This window comes from Macaca thibetana, chromosome 4, assembly GCF_024542745.1.
Source record: "Macaca thibetana thibetana isolate TM-01 chromosome 4, ASM2454274v1, whole genome shotgun sequence".
Lineage (NCBI taxonomy): Eukaryota > Metazoa > Chordata > Mammalia > Primates > Cercopithecidae > Macaca > Macaca thibetana.
In genome coordinates this window covers 163,693,141-163,719,468 of record NC_065581.1, presented here as the reverse complement: position 1 = coordinate 163,719,468, position 26,328 = coordinate 163,693,141, and the positions used below count along the sequence as shown (strand labels likewise).

General features: G+C 40.6%; 1 protein-coding gene across 8 annotated transcripts in view; it reads left to right on the top strand.

Moving 5' to 3' along the window:
• The window catches only part of PDE10A (phosphodiesterase 10A), a 669,061-nt gene that overhangs the window by 381,898 nt on the left and 260,835 nt on the right, over positions 1 to 26,328 (top strand). For 2 of the 8 annotated variants that reach the window (XM_050789389.1, XM_050789386.1), the window contains exon 1: positions 10,580 to 15,272. The exons of 5 other annotated variants lie outside the window; for them this stretch is intronic. In XM_050789389.1, coding sequence (XP_050645346.1) covers positions 15,257 to 15,272 — 16 coding nt within the window. In that variant the 5' untranslated portion in view covers positions 10,580 to 15,256. Of the gene's footprint in view, positions 1 to 10,579; positions 15,273 to 26,328 lie in introns of those variants that run through there. One more of the 8 variants, XM_050789387.1, reaches the window with a different exon arrangement.

The window sequence follows — 26,328 nt, the reverse complement described above, 5'->3', positions numbered from 1 at the left end:
TATATCTAGTATTAAGATATATTTTCTCGAAGGTTTTCCCATAGCTTTGATTCTGGACATCCAATACAGAAATAGCATTGACTCATTTTGCATTCATTCAAGAGAAGTTTGCCAGTGTAATTAAACAATATATATATATATTTTCAGTAAAATACACCAAGAAATTCTCTGTTCCCAAATTTTGGTGCAGAGTTTTAAATGTTTTGTGAAAACTGGTGGTGCACAGTGTCATGTGTGCCTTTCTCTTTGTTGAATAGAGATCAGCTCTAATTTTCATCTATTTGAGTAGGAAACTGTAGTGCATTTTGAGATTTTGGGCTCAGGAAAAACTGATTATTATAAGTAGTCTATGAATACAATAATTCATTTGTGCTAGAAAGAAGCTAGTCTTTGAAACTCAGTGGCTGTATAATAATTTGCTTGTAGGATATTAATTTTGCATCCAGGCCAAGGGCATTAACATGATATCGGCCTGTCCATGTGCATTACCTGTACATTGTTTAATCTGACTAACACAAACTTTAGAAAAATTCGCAAAAGATTACCCTTCCTTTAGGCTGTAGACCTAAAGAAACGTTTTTCTAAAGGAGTGACAGCTACTTGAAGGAAAACATGGAATTTTTTCTTTTAAGTGTTTTACTACTGCCTGTCAAGGAGCAGCTACTTCATGAAATCATGCAATGGCTGCTGAAGACTGCTCCTTGGGGACTTACACTGTTTCTTGGCTAAATATGTTTAGGGAAGTTTCCTCCCTTTCTCACACAGGGAGCTCTTATTTTCAGAATCGTTTTATCAGTTGGTTCCTGGGAGGATTCTGGATACGAAAGGAGATACACCGGCAGCTACTGCTCACGTTTAATTCTGTGGCCTTGCACCCTGTGTCACGTGGATAGGGCCAAGTAGGAGACGGAAACACAACTGACTTGGAAAATGCCTCCTGTGAACTTGAAAAGGAAAACAGAGGAATTAGGTTGAAACAACTTACTAGGAAGTCAATACTTGCAAACTGTAAACTGGGCATAAAACTGAAGGAAGAAAATTTTAATTTGTGGGTAAAAAATCAGGGCTTTAAAGTATCAAATGTGAATCAGTAAAAATAGATTTAGCTTTATTTCCCTCCGTTCTGGTCTTCAGGGTGTGGATTCATGCATTCCCCTGCAATGCTGCAAACCCAATGAGGACATGAGGTTAGATCATAGGAACCAGAAGATGAAAGTGACCACAGGCAGGGCTGACATGGTGCAGTCTCACAGTGGATGCTGTGTGACAGCTGAGAGAAGCAGCGGGAGTGTGAAAACACATGCGAATTTCAGTAAAATAAACTGGGTAGTAACTGAGTAAAATTAATTTAAACTGACCAAATAACTTATTATTATGAATAAATTATTACTTTATGAAAAGGACTTTTAAAATAAAACTTTCTTTAAATATTTCAATATGTCATTTTTAAAAGGACCTCAGACTCACATATCTAATGATTTACTTTTTAAATGATTTATCATTTAAAAAGTTTCTTCTTTTGAAAAACCTAACGAAGTGCAAATATCCTACTGCTTTCATCATCAACTGATCATCTTCGCCTTTTGCTTCTATGTGTCACACATAGAAAAATGCAGACTTATTTTCATCACTTTGGTGTTAGAAATATTTTTCAGTTTGTTCAGAGTATATGAATAAAATGTGTTTCTAGAAAACTGACAGATTTAAATTGATAGGATGTACATAATTGTTATGATTCAGTAAAGTTACCAAATGTGATTTATCTAAAAATAATGAATGGAATTAAATGACTTATTTCACACATATTTCTTTTCTTTTTCTTTTTTTTTTCCCCGAGGTGGAGTCTTGCTCTGTCACCCAGGCTGGAGTGCAGTGGTGTGATCTCAGCTCACTGCAATGTCCGCCTCCCGGGTTCAAACGATTCTCCTGCCTCAGCCTCCTGAGTAGCTGGAATTACAGGTGCCCACCACTGCACCCGGCTAATTTTTTAGTAGAGACGGGGTTTCACCATGTTGGCCAGACTGGTCTCAAACTCCTGACCTTGTGATCTGCCCGCCTTGGCCTCCCAAAGTGCTGGGATTACAGGTGTCAGCCTCTGCACCCGGCTTATTTTACATGTATTTCTATAAATTCTGCTCAATGGGTTTAACACTTCGCTTGGATTCTTACTACTTTTTTTTTTTTGTAGTGAAGGACTCCTGTACTCAGCATTCCTTACTTCTATTTGATCAGGAGAGTCAGTGAGACTGAAGATTTTAAAATGTTTTCTCCATTTTCTGCCATTTAATCAGCCATTCAGATTTTTTCTGAGTGTCCACTATGTGCCAAGAATTCTGCTAGATGCTGGAAATACAACAGTGAACAAAATAAAGATAGTCCTTGTGTCCTGATAGGATACATTGAGAACACTTAATGCAGACTTGCTGTGTTGGGGAAAATCTTTGCTGGAATTAATCATATTAAAGTGAGGTTTAAACAACAAGTAAAGTTAACCAGGCTGGGATGGAGATGGCGTTGCAGGAGGGTAGATATTCTAGAAGAGGAAGGAAGTGGCGTGTGAGGACAGATGTGAGAAGCACGCATGGCATGTTCCTGGAGCTGGACATCAATACGTGCTTGCTTGGAGTTATCCTAGGAAGGTGGGTGGTTGGAGGTGAAGCTGAAGAGGTGACTTGGGGGTCAGATTTTTGGAGGTTTTAGGAGCCATATTAACAGTTTTGACTTTATCCAAAAATATGAGGATTGACTAAAGTTTTTTAAGAATGAGAGTATGAGGAATTACATTAAATTCACAGTTTACAAGGATTGCTCTGGCCGTTATAAACAGCTGAAGAAGGCAGAGAGTAGTCAGTAGAGTGGTGGACTAAACCAGCAAAGTGTTTAGGAGCTAGTAGCTGACAAAAGAAGTGAAAGTAAGTGGAAATGTTTGCGAGATGTCTGAGCCGCATAATCGGTACAACTTGGTGCTTAATGGTTGCACATGGCAGAAGTGGGAGCAGAGCCAGCGTCCCAGGCTGGCCTCCAGTTTTGAGTGTGGGCAGTTGGGTGGATGATGCGCGACTGTCTGCGAAAAAGGGAATGGAGGAGGAAGGAAGGGCTGGTTTGGGGTGGGAGATGTTGAGTTCAGTTTTGGGTCAAGAGATTTTGAAGTGCTTGTTGGACAGATAAGAGACAGCAAGTTGGTATTAGCAGTTAATGTTGGAGTCTGAAGCTGGAGAGGGAAATAAGGGCTGGAGTATATTTGTTAAAGTATTACTCTACCTTTAACTTGTTCTTTTACTGTGTCTTCTGAATATTGCTATTCAGAAGAGGAATTCAGTGCTACATCGTGACAATCACTTAGGTAATTTCACACTTAGTTTTGAAAAATAGTGTTTTATTTTATTATTATTATTTTTGAGACAGAGTCTTGCTCTGTCACCCAGGGTGGAATGCAGTGGTGCAATCTTGGCTCACTGCAGCCTCAACCTCCTGTTTCAAGCAATCCCCCTACCTTAGCTTCCCGAGTAGCTGGGACTATAGGTGTGTACCACTACACCTGGCTAATTTTTGTGTTTTTGTAGAGACGGAGTTTTGCCATGTTGCCCAGGCTGGTCTCAAACTCCTGAGCTCAAGCAGTCTGTCCACCTTGGCCTCCCAAAGTGCTGGGATTACAGGGTGAGCCACCACACCTGTCTGAATAATAGTGTTTTATAACCTCTGAAATTCTGTGACTTCCGGGGTGTCCCCTAATAGGCAATTTCTTGATTATAATCAAGTATTTGGTCCATTGAATACTGGATTATGGAATGTGATACATTAAAAAAAAACCTGAACACATGCAAAAAAATATAGAATTACTCTTTTAAAGGCCGTTTCTGTTGGAAAACTAACATAACCTTTTGTTATATAATACAAGGGATAGAATCAAAATAAGGGATTTGTTTTCCAGTTGAAAGTATGCCTATGTGAAGCAAAATTGGTTAAAATAAAAAAGAAACTATCCTCTAAAGAGAAATTATGCTTTCCTGTTCATTTTAAATATTTGATGTATCAAATTTGAATGTATTTTCATCTATAAACATTGTTACTGACTCCAAATGTTAAAGAACTCACTAATAGTTCTTATGTTATTTATGAATCACATTTTTGAATTTATGCCCTATTAAAACACTAAGATTCTGGGTTTTGGTGTGTTGATACTTAGATATGTTTATAGTTAAGAAAGACATGTGGTGAGGTGAGACATTCTTGCTGGAAAGATATGTCTTGCATTATTTTAGTACTGTTTCTTGAAGTATAGTTTAATTTGTATTCATCTCAACATGAGACAAAAATATGTCCAGGCGCAGTGGCTCACGCCGGTGATCCCAGCACTTTGGGAGGCAGTGTGCGTGGATCACCTAAGGTCAGGCTTTTGAGACCAGCCTGGCCAACATGGTGAAACCCCTTCTCTACTGAAAATACAAAAATTAGCCGGGCGTAGTGGCGGGTGCCTGTAATCCCAGTTACGCGGAGGCTGAGGCAGGAGAATTGCTTGAACCCGGGAGGCAGAGGTTGTGGTGAGCCAAGATCATGCCACCGCACTCCAGCCTTGGTGACAGAGTGAGATTGTGTCTCAAGAGAAAAAAAAAATACGTGTTTATTTCTCACATCATTTTCTAAAGTGAGGACTGTTGTAAAAGTGTGTGGGATTAAGGAGCAGAGCGTACCTGATGTTTGCTTACATTTTGTTGGGTTGGGGAAGGGGATGAAAGAAAAGATCCTCCCCTAGGGTTGCCACAGTTTAGAGTGATAGGAGAATAGCAAATATTTTCCATCAAAAACATACTTTCTCTTACTCTCTGAGTGATATAAATCTCATTTGGTCTAGATACCATTTATGAAAGGCAGGTTAGCATGGATGGGCTTCTGTAGATATTAGTCGTTAATAATGACTGTTCACTATACAGTGATTTTTTTTAAACCCTAAGTGAAATTTGAGTTGTCTTTTGCATGTAGGTAACATATGTGTTTCATCACCAGGGAGATGAGGATGTGTGAAGTGTGTAAAAGAAGCAGGGAAAGGTGGTGTCCAGTACTGGCAACCAGTGAAGTTGTTTGAAGTTATTACTGATGACAGTATACTTTTCAAATTGAATTTGGGTAATTGCTTCACTGGCTGGATAAGAGAGTTGTTTCTGAATGAAGGAGATCAAACCTAAACAGTACATTATCTTCATTATACTTATGGTTGTATACAATAAATATAACTTGTTTAATCCAAACATTGTGTCAGATTTTCTTACAGAAAATTGTATTTGTGTATATGAAGGATTTTCCTGTGTGTTTTCAAGGAAATGAAAATGTGTAATGGCTACAGCAGGAATGCCGATAGGCTTAGCAGGTGATTGACTGCTCAGAGGTTTAGTTGAGAGACAGAGAATTCTCTGGACGGTAGCCATTATTGCTTATTCACACTCCATTCAGCTTTCCCCGCTCCTTCTGGGCACAGCCTCAGATCTCATGGCGCTTTGGAAGGCACGTGGTGTGGGCCTGGTACATGGTTGTATCCACTCATTGAGGTCTGGGATTCCACCACGGTAAGGCTCATCAGAGCCCTTCCTCAGGCCTGGCAGGAGGACAACCTGGAGAAGCAGTTCTCACATTTCACTGTGGTTGGTAAGCAGGGGAGGATATGTTTTCAGTCCTGGAAAGAAGTCAGCTTATCAGTCAGGACAGGTGAGGTTCCCATTCAGTAACAAGTGCTATGAAATTCTCAATGGCTTAGTACAACAATCATGTAGTTCCTTTTCATATACAGTTTGCCACAGGTCCAGGTGACTCCTTCATGGGTCAATAAATTACCTTTTGGTTTTTTGCTTGTTAGTATGAATTAGGCTTTTGTTTCTTGCAGTCAAAAGGATCTTTTGAAAAACAAACATATTGGAATTTTATTCAGTGGAAAGAAACACTATTTTGAGAGAGACAAGCAGAAGCAAGGGCTAGGAATAGCATTAGGATTTGCTTTAACGCTGACGTAGGCCCGCAGCTCTCCCGATTGGAAGTCTCTTAAGGTAGACTAGTAGTGTTCCTTATTTTATAGAGAGGAGAGCTGAGGTGAGGTAATTTGCAGAGAACTTAGGCCGCTTGCTAAAGTTCACATGGGAATTTAAGGACAGGGACTTGAACCAGAAAAAGATTTTCTGATTCCTTGTGCAATGTGATCTTTCTATTGTTTTATGGTTTCTCATAAATAGAGGAGGAACTTGACAGAAAAGTTTTGAAGGCCACTTCTTCTTAAGGCATTTAAAGGAGAGGAGAGGTGTCCATGAGGTTGGCCACCACAATGGGCTCATTGCCTACAAGCTGGGCATTGTATTAAAAAGTTCTGCAAGTTTTCATTTATGGGAGCAAAAGCAATACTCTCATTAAAAATAACTGTTCATAGAATAGTAATATGAGTCCTGGGAGGGACACTGTGGCATCATCTCATCATGCAGCACAGACTCATGTGGGTCATTCCCCTTCTGTGCTCTGCAAACCCAGCTGAGGACCAGAGACTTGGGTGTGATGGGGTGACACTGACGTTGACGGGGATTTCAGGGCCCGCTTGAACATCAGATCTGGATTCTGGATGATAGCAGATCCACAGGTGATAGAGAGCTGTCTAAAGTCGATGCCGTTAAAAGTGTGCTGCATTTCATCCTTATAAACTGAATGAATCTCCAAAATGTTATGCAACTCATTTGGAGACACATTTCACATACATGAAACTCTTTTCACGCTGCAGCTGCCCAGCGTCAGGCTCTGAAACTGTTGTCTTGATATTTAAATACAGTTATGTGTCACTTAACAGTGGAGATACCTTCTGAGACAGGCATCACTAGGTGACGTCCTCATTGTGTATCGCTGAGTGCACTTAGCAAACTTAGATGGTACAGCCCGCCACACGCCTAGGCTCTGTGTGTGGCCTGATGCTCCCAGGCTGCCATCCCTATGCAGCATGTGACTGTACTGAATACTGCAGGCACCTGTAACCCAGTGGTAAATATTTGTGTATGCCAAGTATATCTGAACATTAAAAAGATAACGTGTTGTGCTATACCATTAGGAAGGCTACCGCATCATCAGTCAATAAATATTTTTAAGTTTCGTTATAATATTATGGGACCATCTCATATATCTTTGGTCCCTTGTTGACCAAAACATCATTATGCTGTGCACGGGTGTAATTGCAGCTAAAGCATTGCTATCCACATTAACTCAAGACATTGGGTGTGTCATACATGCTCCTTGTGCAGAGGAGACCTGTGCATCATTAGCACCGTCAGGCCCTGCAGTCAGTGGATTTCTGAAAGTTCAGTACGTTCTTTTTTAAAGTGAAGTAAGTATTTTAAAGTGAAGTACTGTTTTGAGGTAGCTGGCCGTCGACATCTTATAGAAGTTAGAAATGTCCCCATTTTTGGAATAGAAGACGGAAAGGTTGGAGAGTGGGGAGAGAGACACTTGTCCAAGACCACATAATGAAAGAGACAGGTTTTGATTCTAAATCTTTCTAGCATCCACTGTGCTCTACAACCTATATTAATATGTCATTGTACTCACTTGCTTGAATTTCTCTTACTGCAAGCATTTTTAACAAAACTTCTTCCAAGTTGGGAAGCAAGAAACTAGATAATGACAAGGTAACAACAGAATAAGTATATTAGGATAAATGTATATATTATATTGGAATATGAAGAGCCCTAAGTTGTTGCCAGAGTGATCCTATTCAGTAACAGATATTATCATGTTGATCCTCTGGGCTCCCACCCCTCTTATGATTAGTAATAGAGCAGAAAAGTCCTTAACAACCTGACTCAGCCTGTTCTTCCACCTAGGCTCCTGCACGTACTGCACGCACTCCATGGTCCAGTCCCACCAAGCTGCAGATGATTTTCCTCATACCTGACTTACTGTTTTATCTGTTGACTTTTTTTTACAATTTTTGTGCCTACCCGAAGCCTTTCCCCTACTTGCTGTACCGGGTACACTTCCCTACTCTTAAGATATGTTTCTCTGTTCCCACTGTAGTCATTAGTGATGTGGTCTTTCTGGTTTTTCTCCTGGGTATGAGGTAAGATTGCAAGTTTATGATGTGAGTTGCTTTGATCAATAGCAGGTGGAAGGAAGTGAGGTGTATTACTGACTTGTGGAAGTCTTTAATAGGCAATGCACACTTTCCTACGCTCCCATCCCCTGCTGCGGTGGTAGCCAGTGCTGTTCCATGTGGCATTTGGTCTTGCGTTCCTGAGTGATTACAAAGTAGAGGAAGGAGACTCCTCCGAACTTCATGGATGTGGACAGTGAGTGAAAAACCAATCCTGGGTATTTTCAGTTACTAAGATCTTGGGATAGTTTATTACTTCAGCAACACTTAGCTCTGACGGACTGACACATGCCCCTCTAATGAGCTTCTCTTTCCTCAGTGTTACTGTAATTGTTGGTAGTATTTTTGAGAACTTACTGTGTCCCACACTGTGTGGCTGGTGCTTTATTTATGTTTTTTTGCTTGTTCGCGATGTTAATAATTTGCTCAAGGTCAGACTGGGTGACTCCTAATGACTGCACTCTCCCCAGCTCCCTTGGCTGCATTGCTCAACACCACATCCCCACGCACCTGCTGTGTGCCCAGCTCTGTACTAGGTCTGAGGATCAAAAGATGAATCAGAAATAATCCCTGTCCATGAGAAAATAAGGATATTATAGGGAGAAGGAGAAATTCAAGCAAGTGAGTACAATGACATATTAATATAGGCTGTAGAGCACAGTGGATGCTAGAAAGATTTAGAATCAAAACCTGTCTCTTTCATTATGTGGTCTTGGGCAAGTGTCTCTCTCCCCACTCTCCAACCTTTCCGTCTTCTATTCCAAAAATGGGGACATTTCTAACTTCTATAAGATGTCGACGGCCAGCTACCTCAAAACAGTAGTAGCACTGCATGTGCCAAAGCATTTGAAGCCCTAGGCACTTAACAGCCTGCCACAAATGGCAGTTTGTGTGTGGCTTCAGTGGAAGATTCACTGAGAGCACGAAGGAAGGAGCCAGAGACTTGCTTGAGGGAAAAGGAGCAGAAAAGTGATGTGGAGGAGGAGGTGGTGTTTGACTTGAGTTCTTAAACAGAAGTAATTCTACTCTGACTGGAGGACAAGGGCAATACATTCCAGGTTAAGAGAAATAGCATGAACAAACCGTGAAACATTGGAACTACAGGAAACTATTTTTAGAACAATGCGGAGCGCTGTGGGAGAAATGGTGGGAGATGTGCTGTGCAGGTGCCACAGGCAGCCCCAGCCGCTTGAACGCGACTGCACAGGCCATTCAGAATGAGTGGAAGGGCTCATTCCGAGCTGTGTGGCTTTTGTTTGTTTGTTTGTTTGTTTTTTGAGACGGAGTTTCGCTCTGTCGCCCAGGCGGAAGTGAGCGGCGCCATCTCGGCTCACTGCAAGCTCCGCCTCCCGGGTTCCCGCCATTCTCCTGCTTCAGCCTCCCGAGTAGCTGGGACTACAGGCGCCCGCCACCTCGCCCGGCTAATTTTTTGTATTTTTAATAGAGACGGGGTTTCACCATGTTGGCCAGGATGGTCTCGATCTCCTGACCTCGTGGTCCACCCGCCTCGGCCTCCCAAAGTGCTGGGATTACAGGCCTGAGCCACCGCGCCCGGCCTGTTTTGTTTTTTAATATGGGTTCCAGAAGCATGGAAACAATGTCAAGGATTGGCAGGAGTCACAGATGAAAGAAAGGAAGCCAGCTTGTGGACTGCTGTAGAGAGGGATGATGAAGGCTTAAATTCAGGCAGAGGAGATGGAAAGAGAACAGGTATGAGCAAAATGAAGCAATGAAATTTCATGAGACATATTCCCGTGATGAAATGTAATGAATGAGGCAACGAAGGGGGTTCAGGAGAGCTACCACACTTCTAATTTGGTGACTGGAGAGTTGTTTGTAATACAGTTTGAGAATAGAGAAAGTTTATTGTTTTGTTTTCTAACTGTCCAGCTTTCTGTGTAGGAATTATTCACTTGAAAAACTCAATGTGGAAAGTCTTCAAAGTAAGCTAAGAAATTCCACCACCCACATAAGACCCTGTTAATTTTTTTCCTCTACATTGAAAGCCACATGTGTGTGTAATGATCGTCTTAAACAGAATGGTACCCTTAGCAGCTTCCTTTTGTGTTTAGTAACATAGCGCAAGCAGCCCTCCAGCCTTCCACTGAAGCACCTAAGAGATCTGCTTTACACCTTAGTGTAAAAGGGTAAGTTGTATCCCATTCCATGTAGGAGGCTTCCGGTTATTTCTTTATATCTACTTTTACAAGTAATGTTATCCAGGATGCTCTTGTGTAGCTATCTCTGTATGCTTTTGACAGTATAGTGGCCAGGCGCGTTGGCTCAAGCCTGTAATCCCAGCACTTTGGGAGGCCGAGATGGGCGGATCACGAGGTCAGGAGATCGAGACCATCCTGGCTAACCCGGTGAAACCTCGTCAAAAAAAAAAAAAAAAAAAAAAAGACAGTATAGTAACACCTTTTTTTTTTTTTTTTTTTTTTTTTTTTTTTTTTTTTTTTTGAGAGTAAATGGAGTCTTGTGCATGTAGCTTCTCAGGTAACTTGTGGACACTCATGTGGGCATGTCAGCTAGTCAGCCGGACCAGAAGGGGCTGATGTCAGCTACTCAGCTGTACCAGGAGGATGAACTGGAGCTGAGTATTTGTAAGGTATCAAAATGTGAATGGTGCTTGAAACCATGTTCAATGATTCACTTCTTGAAAGTATTTATGGCAGGGTAGGGGTCTGCTGTTTGCCAGGTGCTGGCTGTATTATCCTTGGGGATACAATGGTCCCTAACCTCCCAGTGCTTTACTGCAGACCCATGAATACAATTAAATGAATAGTCATAAAGAAATTTACTGTTAAGAGTTTACTGACAAAATACATTTGCTGATAAAGATTACAAATGAGAAGAAATGGGTGCTAGGATAGAACCTAAGTTTTAGACTTGGTGGCAGAGGAAGACCTCCCTGTTGCTTTGTTATATGTTTTTCTTGGTGAATCCTAAGTATTTTCTTTATGTGCGTGTCTGATTGTTACATTTTCTATGTGTCCTAGAAAGAGCATGATTTGTAAGCATTGGGTTAGACAAGTGGAAATAGCTCCAGTTTGGATGATCAGTCCCGTGGTTTTCGTTCCTGTTTCAGCAGATTGAGGGCGAGCATTCAGTTGTTGCATATATCACCTTTTATTCATCCATTCCCTAGTGGATACATATTTAAGTTAGTGCCGATTTTTTGTCGTTGTAAAAAATACCAACTTCAGAAATAACACATACGTCATTGAACTTGCCCCCTTTCTCTCCATTGTCAATACCATTAGGGGTCATCGTGCCTATGACTACGGTGCAGTCGCTCTGTGCACGGGACACAGAGCATGGGCCCTCCCCAGAGGCCTCACTGGGACACTGCCCCCTCCTAGATTCTCGGTGGGGCCTTTCACCTGAGCCACTTAGGAGAGACTTAAAGGGTACCTCAGGAAATAACAATATATCTTAAGAACAGAATGCTTTCTGGAAGACTTTCCTCTATTACTCAGAAGCCTTTTATTATGGCTATTTCCTATGTTTTCACTATGGTGCCTTTCAACTACAAAATGAATTGTTAGAAGTGTCATTTTTGCTGTTAAATGTTATTTCTCTGATTCTATGTTTTCACTCTTTCCTGCTTACAAACATGTGTATTACAGTGGCCTTGACCTTATATGGCTAAAGGACAATGCTAAAATATGATAAAGCACCAGTGAGTTTTTAAAGAGTTGGTAGGGGATAGAACTGCAGACGTCTCCTGCAGAGGTTCCTCAACATGACTGGATGATAGAATCATATGGAGGAGTTTCATGGCCCCTAGTCTACACTTACTGATGCAGAATCTTTGGACAATATAGTTTCTAAAAGATGCCCATAGCTTGTCAAAGTTGGTTCCAGATATATTTGAAAAGAATGTGTGCATCATTAGTAACTACTTTTCCTGTTGTTTTTAAAATAAAACATATTTTCACTTCTTATTTTCCCTCTTCTAAAATTTAACCTAATTTTGCTTTCATATTGTGAGGAAAAGAACTTCTGATGTTACATGAAGAAAATGTAATACAAACTAGGTTAGATTTTATGTAGTCTGTCTAGCATAGACCAATAATTATTGCCAACAGGACAGAATGGGACGAAATGTTGCAGTGGTAGATGAGGCTCTTCAGTGATAGTACTCTTTGTTTTTAGGGACTTTGAGAGGAGGCTGTCTACTTACAAACCCATCAAGTAGGTAGGCATGAGGGACCTTCCTGAGCCTCACACCTGTACAAGATATGATTTAGGACCGCTGGATTTTTGGGGGCTTGATCTTTTTATCATATGGGTGCCCTACTTATGGAAAAGAATACAAAAGTACCTTACGTTTTCAAATTTCCCAAAAACGTGATAATGTGAACTTATCGCTGAGGTCGTTCCCAGGACCTTGGAAGGGGCCTGTCCACATGCTGGGCCCTAAAACTTAGCTTCCTGCCCAAAAATGCTGTTCCCACTCAGTTTCTACAGTGACTGAAATTGCACATGTGGAAGGGCACTCTGGTGCTACACTTCTTTCTCTGGAGTCGAAGTTCCCCTGGGAGAGACTGAAAGGAGACATGTGGATTATTCCCCAGAGCCCACTCGCATGGGCTGGTAGCTGCCTCCTAGGGCACTTGGTTGAGAAAGAGGCATGAGAAAGATTGGGGTGGGCCAAGGCCCACCTCTCCCTGAGTTTGCAGCATGCCTTACTTGATTGATTTATGGCCCCACTTTCTGCTGTCACTGTCCAAGCCCACGGAGGATGCTGAGGCTGGGGGCTAGTGAAAAGAGAAACGGAAAGTGGGACCGTGGAGAAAAGGACTGAATGAAAAGACTCTGACCCAAGGACAAACTTACTAACCTGTTTTGCTTAGTATATCCTGATCTTAGTGTCTGTTTTAAATATATTGGTTACAAAAAGGATTTTTCCCATGGCTTTCTGTCATCTAGCATAGAACAATAATTGTTGCCAACAGGACAGGGTGGGATGAGATGTTGCGGTGGTAGATGAGGCTCTTCTGTTATGGGACTCTTTATTTTTAGGGGCTTTGAGAGGAGGCTACATAATTATAAACTATAATGAATTAATTGGATAGGCATGGGGGACCCTAATGATTCTTTAATGTACCTAAGAGCAAATAAATGAAAATTTCAGAAAGCAGAAGAGAACCTCCCTGACTAATCTATGTAAATTTTGAGAAACACTAAGTAGTTATCTGTTAGCAAGTTCTTAACATGAAAACTTTAGGGGGCTGTGGCATCTAAAGACTAGGAAATCTTGAAAATAATTACTCTGTGAAAGGAATTTAAAGGACAGGGCAATTGGATCTTAAAAGTATGGGAGTCTACCAGTTCTTTCATTTATCTACCTCATAGGGCTGGTATAAGTATTTCATATTACAATGTCACTAAGTCACATAAAACACTGCGTAGTACACAGCAGGCACTCAATAAATGTTAGCAAATTATGTGTAATATGAAACTGTAAAAAATGTAATTGTTATATTTGGGTAGCTAGAGAAAAAATACTTTAATCATATTATATTAGTCCATTTTCACACTGCTGATAAAGGCATACCCGAGACTGGGAAGAAAAAGTGGTTTAATTGGACTTTCAGTTCCATGTGGCTGGGGAGGCCTCAGAATAATAGCAGTAGGTGAAAGACACTTCTTACATGGTAGTAGCAAAAGAAAAAATGAAGAAGCAGCAAAAGTGGAAACCCCTGAAAAACCCATCAGATTTCATGAGACTCATTCTCTATCACGAGAGAAGCATGGGAAAGACCAGCTTGGGAAAGACCAGCTCCCATGATTCAATGATCTCCCCCTGGGTCCCACCCACAACACTTGGGAATTCTGGGAGATACAATTCAAGTTGAGATTTGGGTGGGGACACAGCCAAACCATATAACATATTTAAACCTTTGAGCACTGGACTTAGCTAATCTTGCTTCCAGCATCAGATATGTTTAAAGAATTCGGTGCTTATTTGTGAGTCAGGAATGGAGGGAAGAGAGCAGGAGCAATTTTTGAAAATACTACTGTCTGACTTTGCTTGATACAATCATGTCAGAGTAGTTAAAAGGAACTTAGCAGGTCCTTCAGGTCCTGCTGAGGGCAATTACCTTGTGTCCTTGATAAAGCAGTCTCAAGGCCATTATACAGCACATACTGTGGGAGTGAAAGGCTGCTGAGGACAGCTGCAGATGTAAATCTGCCGGTGGGAAAGCTCAGTGAGACTCAGAGAGAAACATCAAGTGAGGAAGTTAATGCCGGAAAAAATGGCTGGATGCTGCTGGGGTGAAAGTGAGCGAGGAAAAGGCTTGGCTGTGCAACAGTGAAGAAATATATGCTAGCCTGTACATGGAAGGACACATTAGAACATTGACGTGCCTGTGTGTATATGCGTGCGCAGCCACACACACACAATTTGGTTTCTTGAACAGAAAGGAGCAAGCGTTCTCAAAAGACAACCCACTTTCTCATTGGGTTCAGTTGGACTCTGAGCTTCAAAGCTGACTTTACAGAGAACTCATTCACTCCATTTTCCTGGACAATCGTCCTTCAGAGCCCTGCCCTGGCCGGCCACGCTCCCTCTCCCGGGTGGTGAGCGTCTTGGAAGGGCTGCAGCCTGTTTTGGCAGTGTGTCCCCAGCATGCAGCCCTGAAAAACGAGTGAGTCTTCTGTGGTTCGTGGGATCCTCGGTGGAGGAGTGAAGGTGATTATAATGTGTCAGATTCTCATTTGGGGTGGGAAGTGTTGATTTGACAGAGATGAAAGCCTTTGGCTGGGGAGGGGTGTGTGAGGTGCGGTGTGGTGAGGATTCCCCGGTCGGACTATGATGTCAGTGGCGCCGGAGGGAACAGCTTGCACTCAGCCTTGAGCAGTTGGAATCTGTTGGGAGGGCAGTTGGCCAATCCTAGGCCTGAGAGTTGGGCAATGGGAGACCCCATCAGTGTGTCACCTTTGCCTCCAGGTAGAAAGAAAGTAATCTAAGGATGTGTGCAAGACTGCGTTCCTAGGCAAGTCTGTGTAACTGATGCCAAACCGGGGAGGAAGGCTGTGGAGGAGGCCGTGGAGGCCCGCTCACCAGCTCTGTACTGTTGGCCAGAGACGCACTCCCACTCCTGCCTGTGACGCAGCAGTTGACGGTTAACTGGTATGGCAACATTATATGGTGAGGAGGGTGCTTGCTTGCTCATATGATAATAACAAAAATATTCATGAAGTTCTTACTGTTTTACCAGGTAATCTATTAACACTGTTTAAAGACCCTGAGGCGCTCTAAGAAGCTTTATGATACTAAAATGTAACTGAGGCATACCTTATATTTTCCTAATTGACACGGGTTAAGTGATGGAAACAGTGACTCTAGGGGTTCCTCTGACTTTTCATTACTCCAAGAAGTCAGGAGAGAGACTGGTGAGAAAATGAAAACTAAAACTGAAATTTGCCAGAAGGAGGCTTGGGAAAGGGTAGTACTGAAGAAGAGGAAACTATACAGGCACTCTGCATTCGTGCAGCAGAGAGAGTCACCCCTATTGCAAGGGAGTGAGTTGAATTGAGCAAGGACTGTGCCTAAAGATTTGTTTGCCTTGTAAAGGTGAAGGCTTACGTTTTGTGTCTGCTTCGTCTTGTTTGCTTGTTTTAGTGTGCTTTTGTTTTCAGCAAAGCATTTACTGTTTGCCAGAAATGCTGGCAGTCACAGTAGTGGAGGAGTTGGCATCCAATTCATTAGGATTATTTCCTTTACAATTCCTTCACAGCTGTCTTATGGCAACTCTGAAATTACCAGTGGGAGATAGATTCGAATATATGAGAATGTCTAACTTAGAGTTAAGGCTGATCTGGAAGTACTAATAGTAGGACTGCTTCTCACCTCTTCTGAAGGACCGGAAAGGGAGTCTGCGTAGGGTAGAAGAGAGAAAAGAGAGCATTCCATAGAGAAAACTGGACATGTACAAGGAGCCAGAAGTCCTGACCCCATCCCCTCATCTTACAGAAGGCAGGTCCATAGCCAGCCTCCCAGTGGCTGGCAGGAGCGGGCCCTCCAGGTCCCAGTGCAGAGCTATTAGTTTTAAATTTTCCTAATTTATTTGAAAATTTATAAGAGTAATGGATTTTTTTCTTTGAAAATTAGTTTGTGATTCTACCTATTGTATGAATTTAATAGAAGAACCCAAGGAACCGTTTATTAATTGCCATGTTCCAGATGGTATATTAAGAATTTGATGTGCATTATCCTTATTCGTCTTCATGATAATCCTTATAAGATTGATACTATTAATATCACCATTTTACAGATCTGAACCTTAGGATAAGTCCACTGCCCAAGGTCACACAGTAGGGGCCGCACCATTTGAACCCTGATTATAAAGAAAGGTATGAACTCCTATTTTTCATGATATGAAACAACTTCTGTACAAGTGTTTTAAGTTTAGAAAATTTTTTTTTTCTTTTTCTTTTTTTTTTTTTTGAGACGGAGTCTCGCTCTGTCGCCCAGGCTAGAGTGCAGTGGCGCAATCTCGGCTCACTGCAAGCTCCGCCTCCCGGGTTCACGCCATTCTCCTGCCTCAGCCTCCCAAGTAGCTGGGACTACAGGCGCCGCCACCATGCCCGGCTAATTTTTTGTATTTTTAGTAGAGACGGGGTTTCACTGTGGTCTCGATCTCCTGACCTCGTGATCTGCCCACCTTGGCCTCCCAAAGTGCTGGGATTACAGGCGTGAGCCACCGCGCCCAGCCAAGTTTAGAAAATTTTAAAGACAGTTTTGCTAAAAATGCCTTTCCTTTCTTCTCTTTTTGAAAAAATTGCTTATGTGTTGCATGTAACTCTTAAACATTCTGTTTTTAAGATCTCCTTGATATTGTTGGTGCTCCCTCTCTCTCTCTAAGATCTGTTAATAAGAAGAATAGAAATTAAATACTATTAGTAAAGTATACTTCCAAACTTTGTAGCGATAAATTCCACCATTCTCAGGTATACTTAAGTAACTGCTAAGATGTATGTTGGTATTGTAAAACCTAATCGGCAAACTGACAGGTTTGGGGTTTTTTCCCTCAACAAAAAAGTAAGTGGAAAAAGACTCTCTTAAAATTAGAGTTGTGAGTGGTTTGTTGTCTTGACTCGTGGCATTGAGTGCCTCAGGTGAGCAGAGACCAAAGTGTGACCTGTGCTAGTGGAGCTCTTGTTGCCGTGTTTTGTTCACAGGGAGACAAGTTCGACCTCAGTCTTACACGTGGGTCACACACAGCTGACCTCAGATTGCCATTTCTTTTCTTTTCCATTTTACCAGCCTCACAGTCTTTTTTCTGTTACTTTCTATTTACATTCCATTATATATAAGTGGGACTTAAGGGCCTATGAAGGACACAACAAAAACTGTGAGTAAATCTAGTATCATCCAGCTTTTCTCCTGTCTGCGGCAGTTTGATGTTGCTGAGATCTTGTCCATAGCTATTAAGCTACCTGGAAAAGAATTAACTGGAACATGTAAAGTAGTCATCCTGTTTCTAAAGTGGGTTTGTTTTTTTCTGTCCTGTAAAATGCATATAAGTCTTTGTTTGTGTGCTACGTTTGGACATATTTGAGGATTTCCTTCTATTTATTGGTCACATTTAATATCATACATATGTCACTTTAACAATCAACCCAGTTAGCTTAAAGGGAGAAACCATTTTTGTGACCAAAACCTGAGTTTTACATAGGAAAATGCTTGGGTGCAAATACAGCCAAAGACTCATCGGCTTACTTTTCTACATACGATTTGAGAATTGAGATAACTTTGTGACTAGTTCTCCATTAAAACCTGATTTGGCTTTTAGTACTCTATATTAGAAGAAAGTGAGTATTAAAAAAACTTAATCCACAGGATAATTTTCTTAATCCATGGTCTGTATGTGTGGGTTTATCATGTATTTATTTATGTAACAGATATCAGGTGTCTACTATGTGCCAAGAACTTTTTTAGGAATTGGGAATACAGCAGTGAAGGAACCGATTAAAATAAAATCACTTTCCTCCAGGATACCTGCATTAAAGGAGAGGAAGGATAAGACAGAAATAAATTAGGAAAATATGTGGTGTGTCAGATTGCTGATAAGTGTTATGGAGAAGAAGCAGTGAAGGGCAGTTACCGTTTTAATTAACATGGGCAGGGAAGGCTGCACCAAAAGGTAAAATTTGAGCAAAAATTTAGAGCAGGTGAGCCAGATGGACAGCTGGTAACAAGTTTCAAGCAGAAGGAAGAAAGAGCAATTGCAAAAATTTGGCCTCAGAATATGGCTGGCATATTTGGAGGCACTGCAAGGAGGCCATGTCAGTAGAGGAGGAGAGCAAAGTTCTCCTAGGATATGCAGGACCCCACGAAGGATTTTGTCTGCTCTCTGAGTAAGACAGGAAGAAACCGAAGAGTTTGTTTATTTATTCACTTACATATTTTTTTGAGACAGGGTCTCACTCTGTTGCCCAGGCTGACAGCAGTGGAGCGATCATGGCTCCTTGCAGCCTCGACCTCCTGGGCTCAAGCAGTCCTCCACCTCAGCCTCCCAAGTAGCTGGGACTACAGGTGTGTGCCACCACACCCAGCTCATTTTTAAAAATTTTTTATAGAGAAGGGGTCTTGCTATGTTGCCCAGCGTGGTCTGGAACTGCTGAACTCAGGTGATCCTCTCACCTCAGCCACCATAGGTGCTGGGATTACAGGTAAAACCATGGCACCTGGTTCATTGAAGAGTTTTAAGGAGAGAAGTGACCTGATCTGACTTCCTAAGATCACTGTGACTACTGTGTTGAGAATTGACTGTAGGAGAAAAAGGGCAGACACAGGGAGACAAGTTAGGAGCCCAGTGGCCAACCCAGGCAAGGGCTGGTGGACGCAGTAGACTGGATGAGAAATGAAAGCATTGTGGATACTTTTTCAGGGTACGGCCAACAGGATTTCCTGATGTATTAGCTGTAAGGTAGGAGAGAAAGATGCCAATGATGGCTTCAGGGTTTCAGCCTTGATGGAAGAATGGAGGATCAGTTTTAGGAAGAAAATCAGGTGTTTGGTTTTGGCCATTTCTGTGGTCTGAATATTTGTCCTCCCTCAGCCCTGAATTCATATGTTGAACATCATCACCAAGATAGATGGTATTAGAATGTGGGGCCTTTGGGAGGTGGTCAGGTCATGAGGGCTCCACCCTGAGAATGGGATTAATTAATGCTCTAATAAGAGGCCCCAAAGACCTGCTTTCCCCTTCAGCCATGTGCGGACACACAGAAAGGCTCATCCATGAAGAAGGGGCCTTCGCCAGATGCTGAGTCTACTGGTGCTTTGATCTTGGACTTCCAGCCTTCAGAACTGTGAAAAATAAGTTTCTGTTGTTCTTAGATTACCCAATCTAAGGTGTTTTGTTACAACAGTCTGAAAGGACCAAGACAGACATATTAGTTGGAGATAACGGAGTAGGTTTTTGGCTGTATAATGACAGAAGTCTGGGTGTAAGTTTATTAAAATAAGGACTGATTTTCATTTGAGGCCCTGATAATGGAACATGGGCAAGCATTTCATGGGTATGTCACATGTTCAATTTCATTCATTTAAATGGACTAGAACAATGAAATGATAATAATTTAATTTTGGTCATTCTACAGGCCTGTCTTTATTAACTTTGCAGATGTCCATCTGTGTGATAATTGAGCCAATTTTCTTAACTCTATAATATAGCCAAAGGCTTCCAGCCATCTTTTCTGTAACAGTGATGTTGCCCAACTTTGGTGGGGAGGCAGGTTAGTTTGACTCCCAGGAGAGGACTAATCCAGAGACAAGTAGGCTAGCAAAGGATGGACTGAGGCTAGGGCAGGTGAGCTGCAGGGCTGGCCCCTAAAGTCGCTGGCTAGGACTTAAGGGAGCCATTTCCATATGGCTGGACCTGGGCCTTAAACCCAGTGATGGCTGGGATTGGCAGGCTCCTGCAGTCCAAAGAATCTGGGTTTCAGAATCGACTCACTTTGTTCAAATTCCAGCTTTGCCAATCACTTAGATACATGAGTTTGACAAAGTTACTTCTCTGAACTTTGGTTTCTTCACCTGTAGATTGGGGATAATCATAATTCTTGATCTGATCTTGTTTACCACACCAGACTTACCTCCTGCCATCCTTTTAAGTGTCCTTTTTAACATTATGCACGTGAGTATATGGTTCTTTGGCTTGGCACAAATTACCATCGCGTTGCATGTCCTTTCTATTTTTGGTGATGCTAAATTTGCTCACTAGGTTCAGATGGAGTCTGCCAGATGTCTCCACCAGAAAGGTGTCATTTCTCTTTTGTGATGAGTAATCCATGGAATGATTCTTTGAGATCTTGTGCATATATATTTCTCAACACCCTGTCATTCCGTGGTTTTACTGTTCATTGATGATCTTGGCCGGAATTATTGCTTTGGGGCTTAGAAAATGATGATTTTTGAATGAATTCTGCTATTCCGTCTGTATTTACAGCTTGAATTCTTCTGAGAGAAAAGGGCTTCCCTCACTCTGCTCCCACTTTTTCGTTCTGCTTCACTTTGGGTATCATGAAGGGCCCATGGATTCCTTTTCTATTCAGTCTTCTAACACATTACCATGTCTATTCTTTTTTATATTTAATGTGTTATAATCTATTGCTGTATTTATTATTTCCAGTCCTCAGATTACCCAGATTTGGCCAATATGCATTCTTTCAAACATTTTCTTACTGTATTTCCTATGTCTTTATTAGTCTCAGAAACAGTCGCTCTCTTCGCACATTTCCCTTATTTACTTTGTATGTTCCTATTTCAGACCTGGAATCAGCCACTTCTCCAGGGAACTCTGGTTCTGTTCAGTGTGAAATGGTATTTAGTAGCTTAAGACTTGAGCGCTAGATGTGCGCATTGCAACTTGGATGTTATTCCTTCTAGGCCTTGACAGTGGATAAAGCTAGGAAATGTATACTTAAATGATGACTTATAATGCTGTCTCCAATTCAAATCCAGTATCGTAGGGTTCTTCCTAATTTTTGTAAAACGATATTATACAAAGTAATTGGCATAGAAAGCAATTATTAGAAAACTTATACATCACAAATTAGTATGATTAAGAATGTTGTCATATGGTGCAGGTTTTAATATTGGTTATTTAGCTCACCTACAATAATTTATTTTGTGTGCTATGCCTGAACAAGGAATCTGAGCAAAGTTTTCAGTCTTTGGAATTTTGACTGGGTTATGCGTCCTTAACATACTCAGAATGACCCACATACCACATAATATTAGTAAGTGTCCTTACAAGGTGGATAGTTTAGAATATCATCATTTAAAAATATCTTAGCAAGTTATAATAAAATATCTTTATTATAAAACATAAAGATTTACTAGAAAACTTTAAATAAATTGAAATGTGACTAATGTAATGTCTCAGTATTAGCAGTAGATTTTGCTGATGGAATGGCCAATATATGCAATTTTCATTGATGGCTCCTTTTTAAGGTTTTTTTTGTAGTACCCCATATTTGTACTGCTTTTGATCATATCAGAATACCGACTCATGCCATCAACTTTCTTAGCTAGGGCATTTTGAACTTTTTTTTTCCCCATTATACTTTAAGTTCTGGGATACATGTGCAGAACATGCAGGTTTGTTACATAGGTATACACTAACCATGGTGGTTTGCTGCACCCATCAACCCGTCATCTACATTAGGTATTTCTCCTAATGCTATCTCCCTTAACCCTATCTCCCCCCAACAGGCCTATCTCCCCCCAACAGGCCCCAGTGTGTGATGTTCCCCTCCCTGTGTCCATGCATTCTCATTGTTCAGTTCCCACCTATAAGTGAGAACATGCAGTGTTTGGTTTTTCTGTTCCTGTGTTAGTTTGCTGAGAATGATGGTTTCCAGCTTCACCCATGTCCTGCAAAGGACATGAACGCATCCTTTTTTATGGCTTCATAGTATTCCATGGTGTGTATGTGCCACATTTTCTTTATCCAGTCTATCATTGATGGGCATTTGGGTTGATTCCAAGTCTTTGCTATTGTGAACAGTGCTGCAGTAAACATATGTGTGCATGTGTCTTTATGGTAGAATGATTTATAATCCTTTGGGTATATATCCAGTAATGGGATTGCTGGGTCAAATGGTATTTCTGGTTCTAGATCCTTGAGGAATCATCACACTGCCTTCCACAATGGTTGAACTAATTTACACTCCCACCAACAGTGTAAAAGCATTCCTGTTTCTCCACATCCTCTCTAGCACCTGTTGTTTCCTGACTTTTTAATGATGGCCATTTTAACTGGCGTGAGGTGGTATCTCATTGTGGTTTTGATTTGCATTTCTCTAATGACGAGTGATGATGAGCTTTTTTTCTCGTATGTTTGTTTGGCCGCATAAATGTCTTATTTGGAGAATTGTCTTTTCATATCCTTTGCCCACTTTTTGATGGTGTTGTTTTTTTCTTTTAAATTTGTTTAAATTCCTTGTAGATTCTGGATATTAGCCCTTTGTCAGATGGATAGATTGCAACAATTTTCTGCCATTCTGTAGGTCACCTCTTCACTCCAGTGATAGTTTCTTTTGCTGAGCAGAAGCTCTTTAGTTTACTTAGATCCCATTTGTCAGTTTTGACTTTTGTTGCCATTGCTTTTGGTGTTTTAATCATGAAGTCTTAGCCCATGCCTATGTCCTGAATCGTATTGCCTAGGTTTTCTTCTAGGGTTTGTATGAGTTTAGGTCTTAGGATTAAGTCTGTAATCCATCTTGATTTAGTTTTTGTATAAAGTATAAGAAAGGGGTCCAGTTTCAGTTTTCTACATATGGCTAGCCAGTTTTCCCAACATCATTTATTAAATAAGGAATCCTTTCCCCATTGCTTGTTTTTTGTCAGGTTTGTCAAAGCTCAGATGGTTGTAGATGTGTTACTTCTGAGGCCTCTGTTCTGTTACACTATATATATCTGTTTTGGTACCAGTACCATGCTGTTTTGGTTACTATAGCCTTGTAGTATAGTTTGAAGTCAGGTAGTGTGATGCCTCCAGCTTAGCACATTTTGAATTTTTAAGTTTATCATATATATGTAAGGACTTGAATTAAACCAATGCTGTAGGGAGTGTTTTTGGTATGCTACTATAGCATTTTTGTCTTATGTGTGTTTTAAAATGGATATTTGGTTTTCTGGGATGGACATATAATAGAGCCTTTTAAATATAAAGCATCGATGAATGAATAGGTCAGCTTTATGGAGTTTTAAGTTTCTTCTTGTAAACGGCATAAAAACCCATTCAAGGCAATGTCAGGTAGATTATATCCTTAATTTATATTGGGCTAAAATACATTCAGCAGCTAATTTAACTTAAAAAAAAAACAAAAACACAAAAAAACAGCACAACAACACACATGTTTTGAAGAGTTGTTTAAGCTTCATTTTGGGTGTTGCAAGTAGGAGGCGAACTTGCCATTGTCTTTTTGCAAAGACTGCAGAGCAGGGCAGGACCAGGGAGTAATGCTTGTGGAGGTTCAAATCTCTGGCGACCCATTCCATACAACTGTGGTTCTTTTTATTGGGAAACTTGGGTTTTGAAGGGGAGATGGCAGCCGGGACTGACAGATTTTACAATAGTAGAGCAGAATACAGCAAAGCCAGCAGTCAACAAATAATTTCTTTATTGACACCAACTATACGATCATGCTAATTTCATTCCAAGTGCAAAACTTAAACCTCATTCCAGTTTCTGTTTTCGAAGAATAACAGAAGCACAATGAAAATACTTGTCAGAGAAATTGCTTAAAATTCATTTGGCCACTTTTTTTTTTTTTTGCTGTGAAAGAAAAAGCCCCCTTTGTGCTGGCCATTAGGACTTACAGATATGGCTGCAACACAATTAACTTTTTTCCATGTTACCAAATTTACAGTGAATTACACATGATCTTTTGATTTCCTGTCTTTCATGCCATCCTGTGCTCCTCTTTTTTTCCCAATAAAAATACTACTTCTTTTGCTTTGCTGTTCTCATAATCCAAATGACTAATACAGTACAATGAGAAAGTATCTGGGCAAAGCAACTCCATCTAATTTTCTAATTTATTTTGATTTAAATACTTTGTTAGCTGAGGGGAAATTACATACATATCTATGATGTCATCATGTCAACGTTGTTGTACTTGAGTTAAATGTCTGATTTTTTTGTTGTTGTTTTTGAGACGGAGTCTCGCTCTGTCGTCCAGGCTGGAGTGCAGTGGCGGAATCTAGGCTCACTGCAAGCTCCGCCTCCTGGGTTCACACCATTCTCCTCCCTCAGCCTCTGGAGTAGCTGGGACTACAGGTGCCTGCCACGACACCCGCCTAATTTTTTGTATTTTTAGTAGAGAGGGGGTTTCACCGTGTTAGCCAGGATGGTCTCCATCTCCTGACCTCGTGATCCGCCCGCCTCGGCCTCCCAAAGTGCTGGGATTACAAGTAAGAGCCACCGCCCGGTCAACTTAAGTCATTTTTTAGTATCTACTCAAAACAGATTGTAAATTTAGCATTACATGAAGTAAAAAGGAGGCTGCAGTTTTGCACCTGGCACATAATAAACACTCAAAAGGTGTTTATTGGGTCAAAATGAAAAGCACATACTCTTTATGTTTGCTATGAATTTGCATTATGGTTCAACTTGATTCAGTATATATTTCTACTCTTGTGTCTGCAAGCGGGACTCTGGAAGCAGACGCCTGGGTTTTAATCGAACTTTGCTGCAGACTAGCTGTGCGGCCAGCTATTTAACCTCTCTGCTTCAGTTTCATCCTCTAAAATGGAGGGAATAATACTAATTCTTACCTTATAGAATTTTTGTGAAAAACACATGTGACTACCCCATGAGTGTTAGTTCTTATGACTGCTTTCTTGTAAATCAGTATAACCTGCCCTCTGTATTCTATCCCTGAACCTTTTCTAGTCTTCATAAACACTCCTGAAATGGTTTTGCCAATAACTTGCCTCAACCTCAGGTGTGTACAATTGAAAATCCAAATTTTTCAAGTGACATTCAGAAGTATCTGCTGTCCTTTGTACTTTTTATCTTGGTTTGTCATAAAAAGTGAAATAATACAATATGCATATTTAAACTTAACAGTTTGCCTTTTGAAGTATTTTTCTTAACTCTTTACATTTTTCTTTAAATGAAATTTATATTTAAAGGTAGAGTTTTAAATGTATCTTTTTTTTTTTTTTTTTTTTTTTTTTTTTTTTTTTTTTTTTTTAGTGGCTGGTTGGTTAGACTTGTTTAAAATCTGTTCCCTTGCTTTCTAACTTGTTACTTAACCTGCAGTTCATACCATATGCAGATAAGTTATTTAGCCTGGAATATAGACAATTTCATTCTGTGACACTTTTTTCAAATTTATAATTTTTCCCATACATCCATTTGCCTTTCTTCCCTTACTCCAGGAAGGCCTCCTTTCCTTTCTTCTTTCCATCCATTCAGAAACAATCTCTATGCCAGGGACTGTTATGTGTCTGAAGATACATGTAATTAATTTAAAACATGTGAATAAATGAATACCCATGCACTCACAAACCAGCCTCAGAAAATATTAACTTGATTTTCAAAGTTTGAAAAAAGGTTCTAGTGTTCATTTTCGATTGTTTTTATTTTACTTAAAGCTAAATGAAAAATAAAGAAATAAAACATTTTTTAAAGTTTTAGCCAATGCATTTTAAATATAAAGTAACAAACCTTTAAGAGAACAACTAAAATTGGGGCAATTTCATATTCTCTATTCCATAAGCATGTAGAGGCCATACATGCTGAGTGCTATAGTGAACACAGCAGGCTGTACGGGACCTTATTCAGCTGATACTCATTGTCATTTCAAGTCATTTCACCCAATTAACTTTTCCCCTGTACCTTGCTTGTAAGCAGAATTGGAAGCTATCTAAAAGCCTGTAATATTTTGCACGCTCTGTATGTTTGCAATTGATGAAATTTTATTTTTTGGACTTCAGCAGTTTGTACAGACATGTACAAGTGAGCTTGTATATGTTGGCAATATATTAATCTGTGTTAACTGTGTTAGTTTTGTGGCCATGGCTGATTTGAAAAGAACTGGTTTCTTAATGCTTTCATTGGGTGGTAGAATATTTGGAAAATAAAGATACTTAAAGAGACTTTTATGAATATTTATTTTAAATATTTGCTGAGTACTTCCTGTGTATTAGGGCTATGCTAGAGTCTTAACATTACTTACCT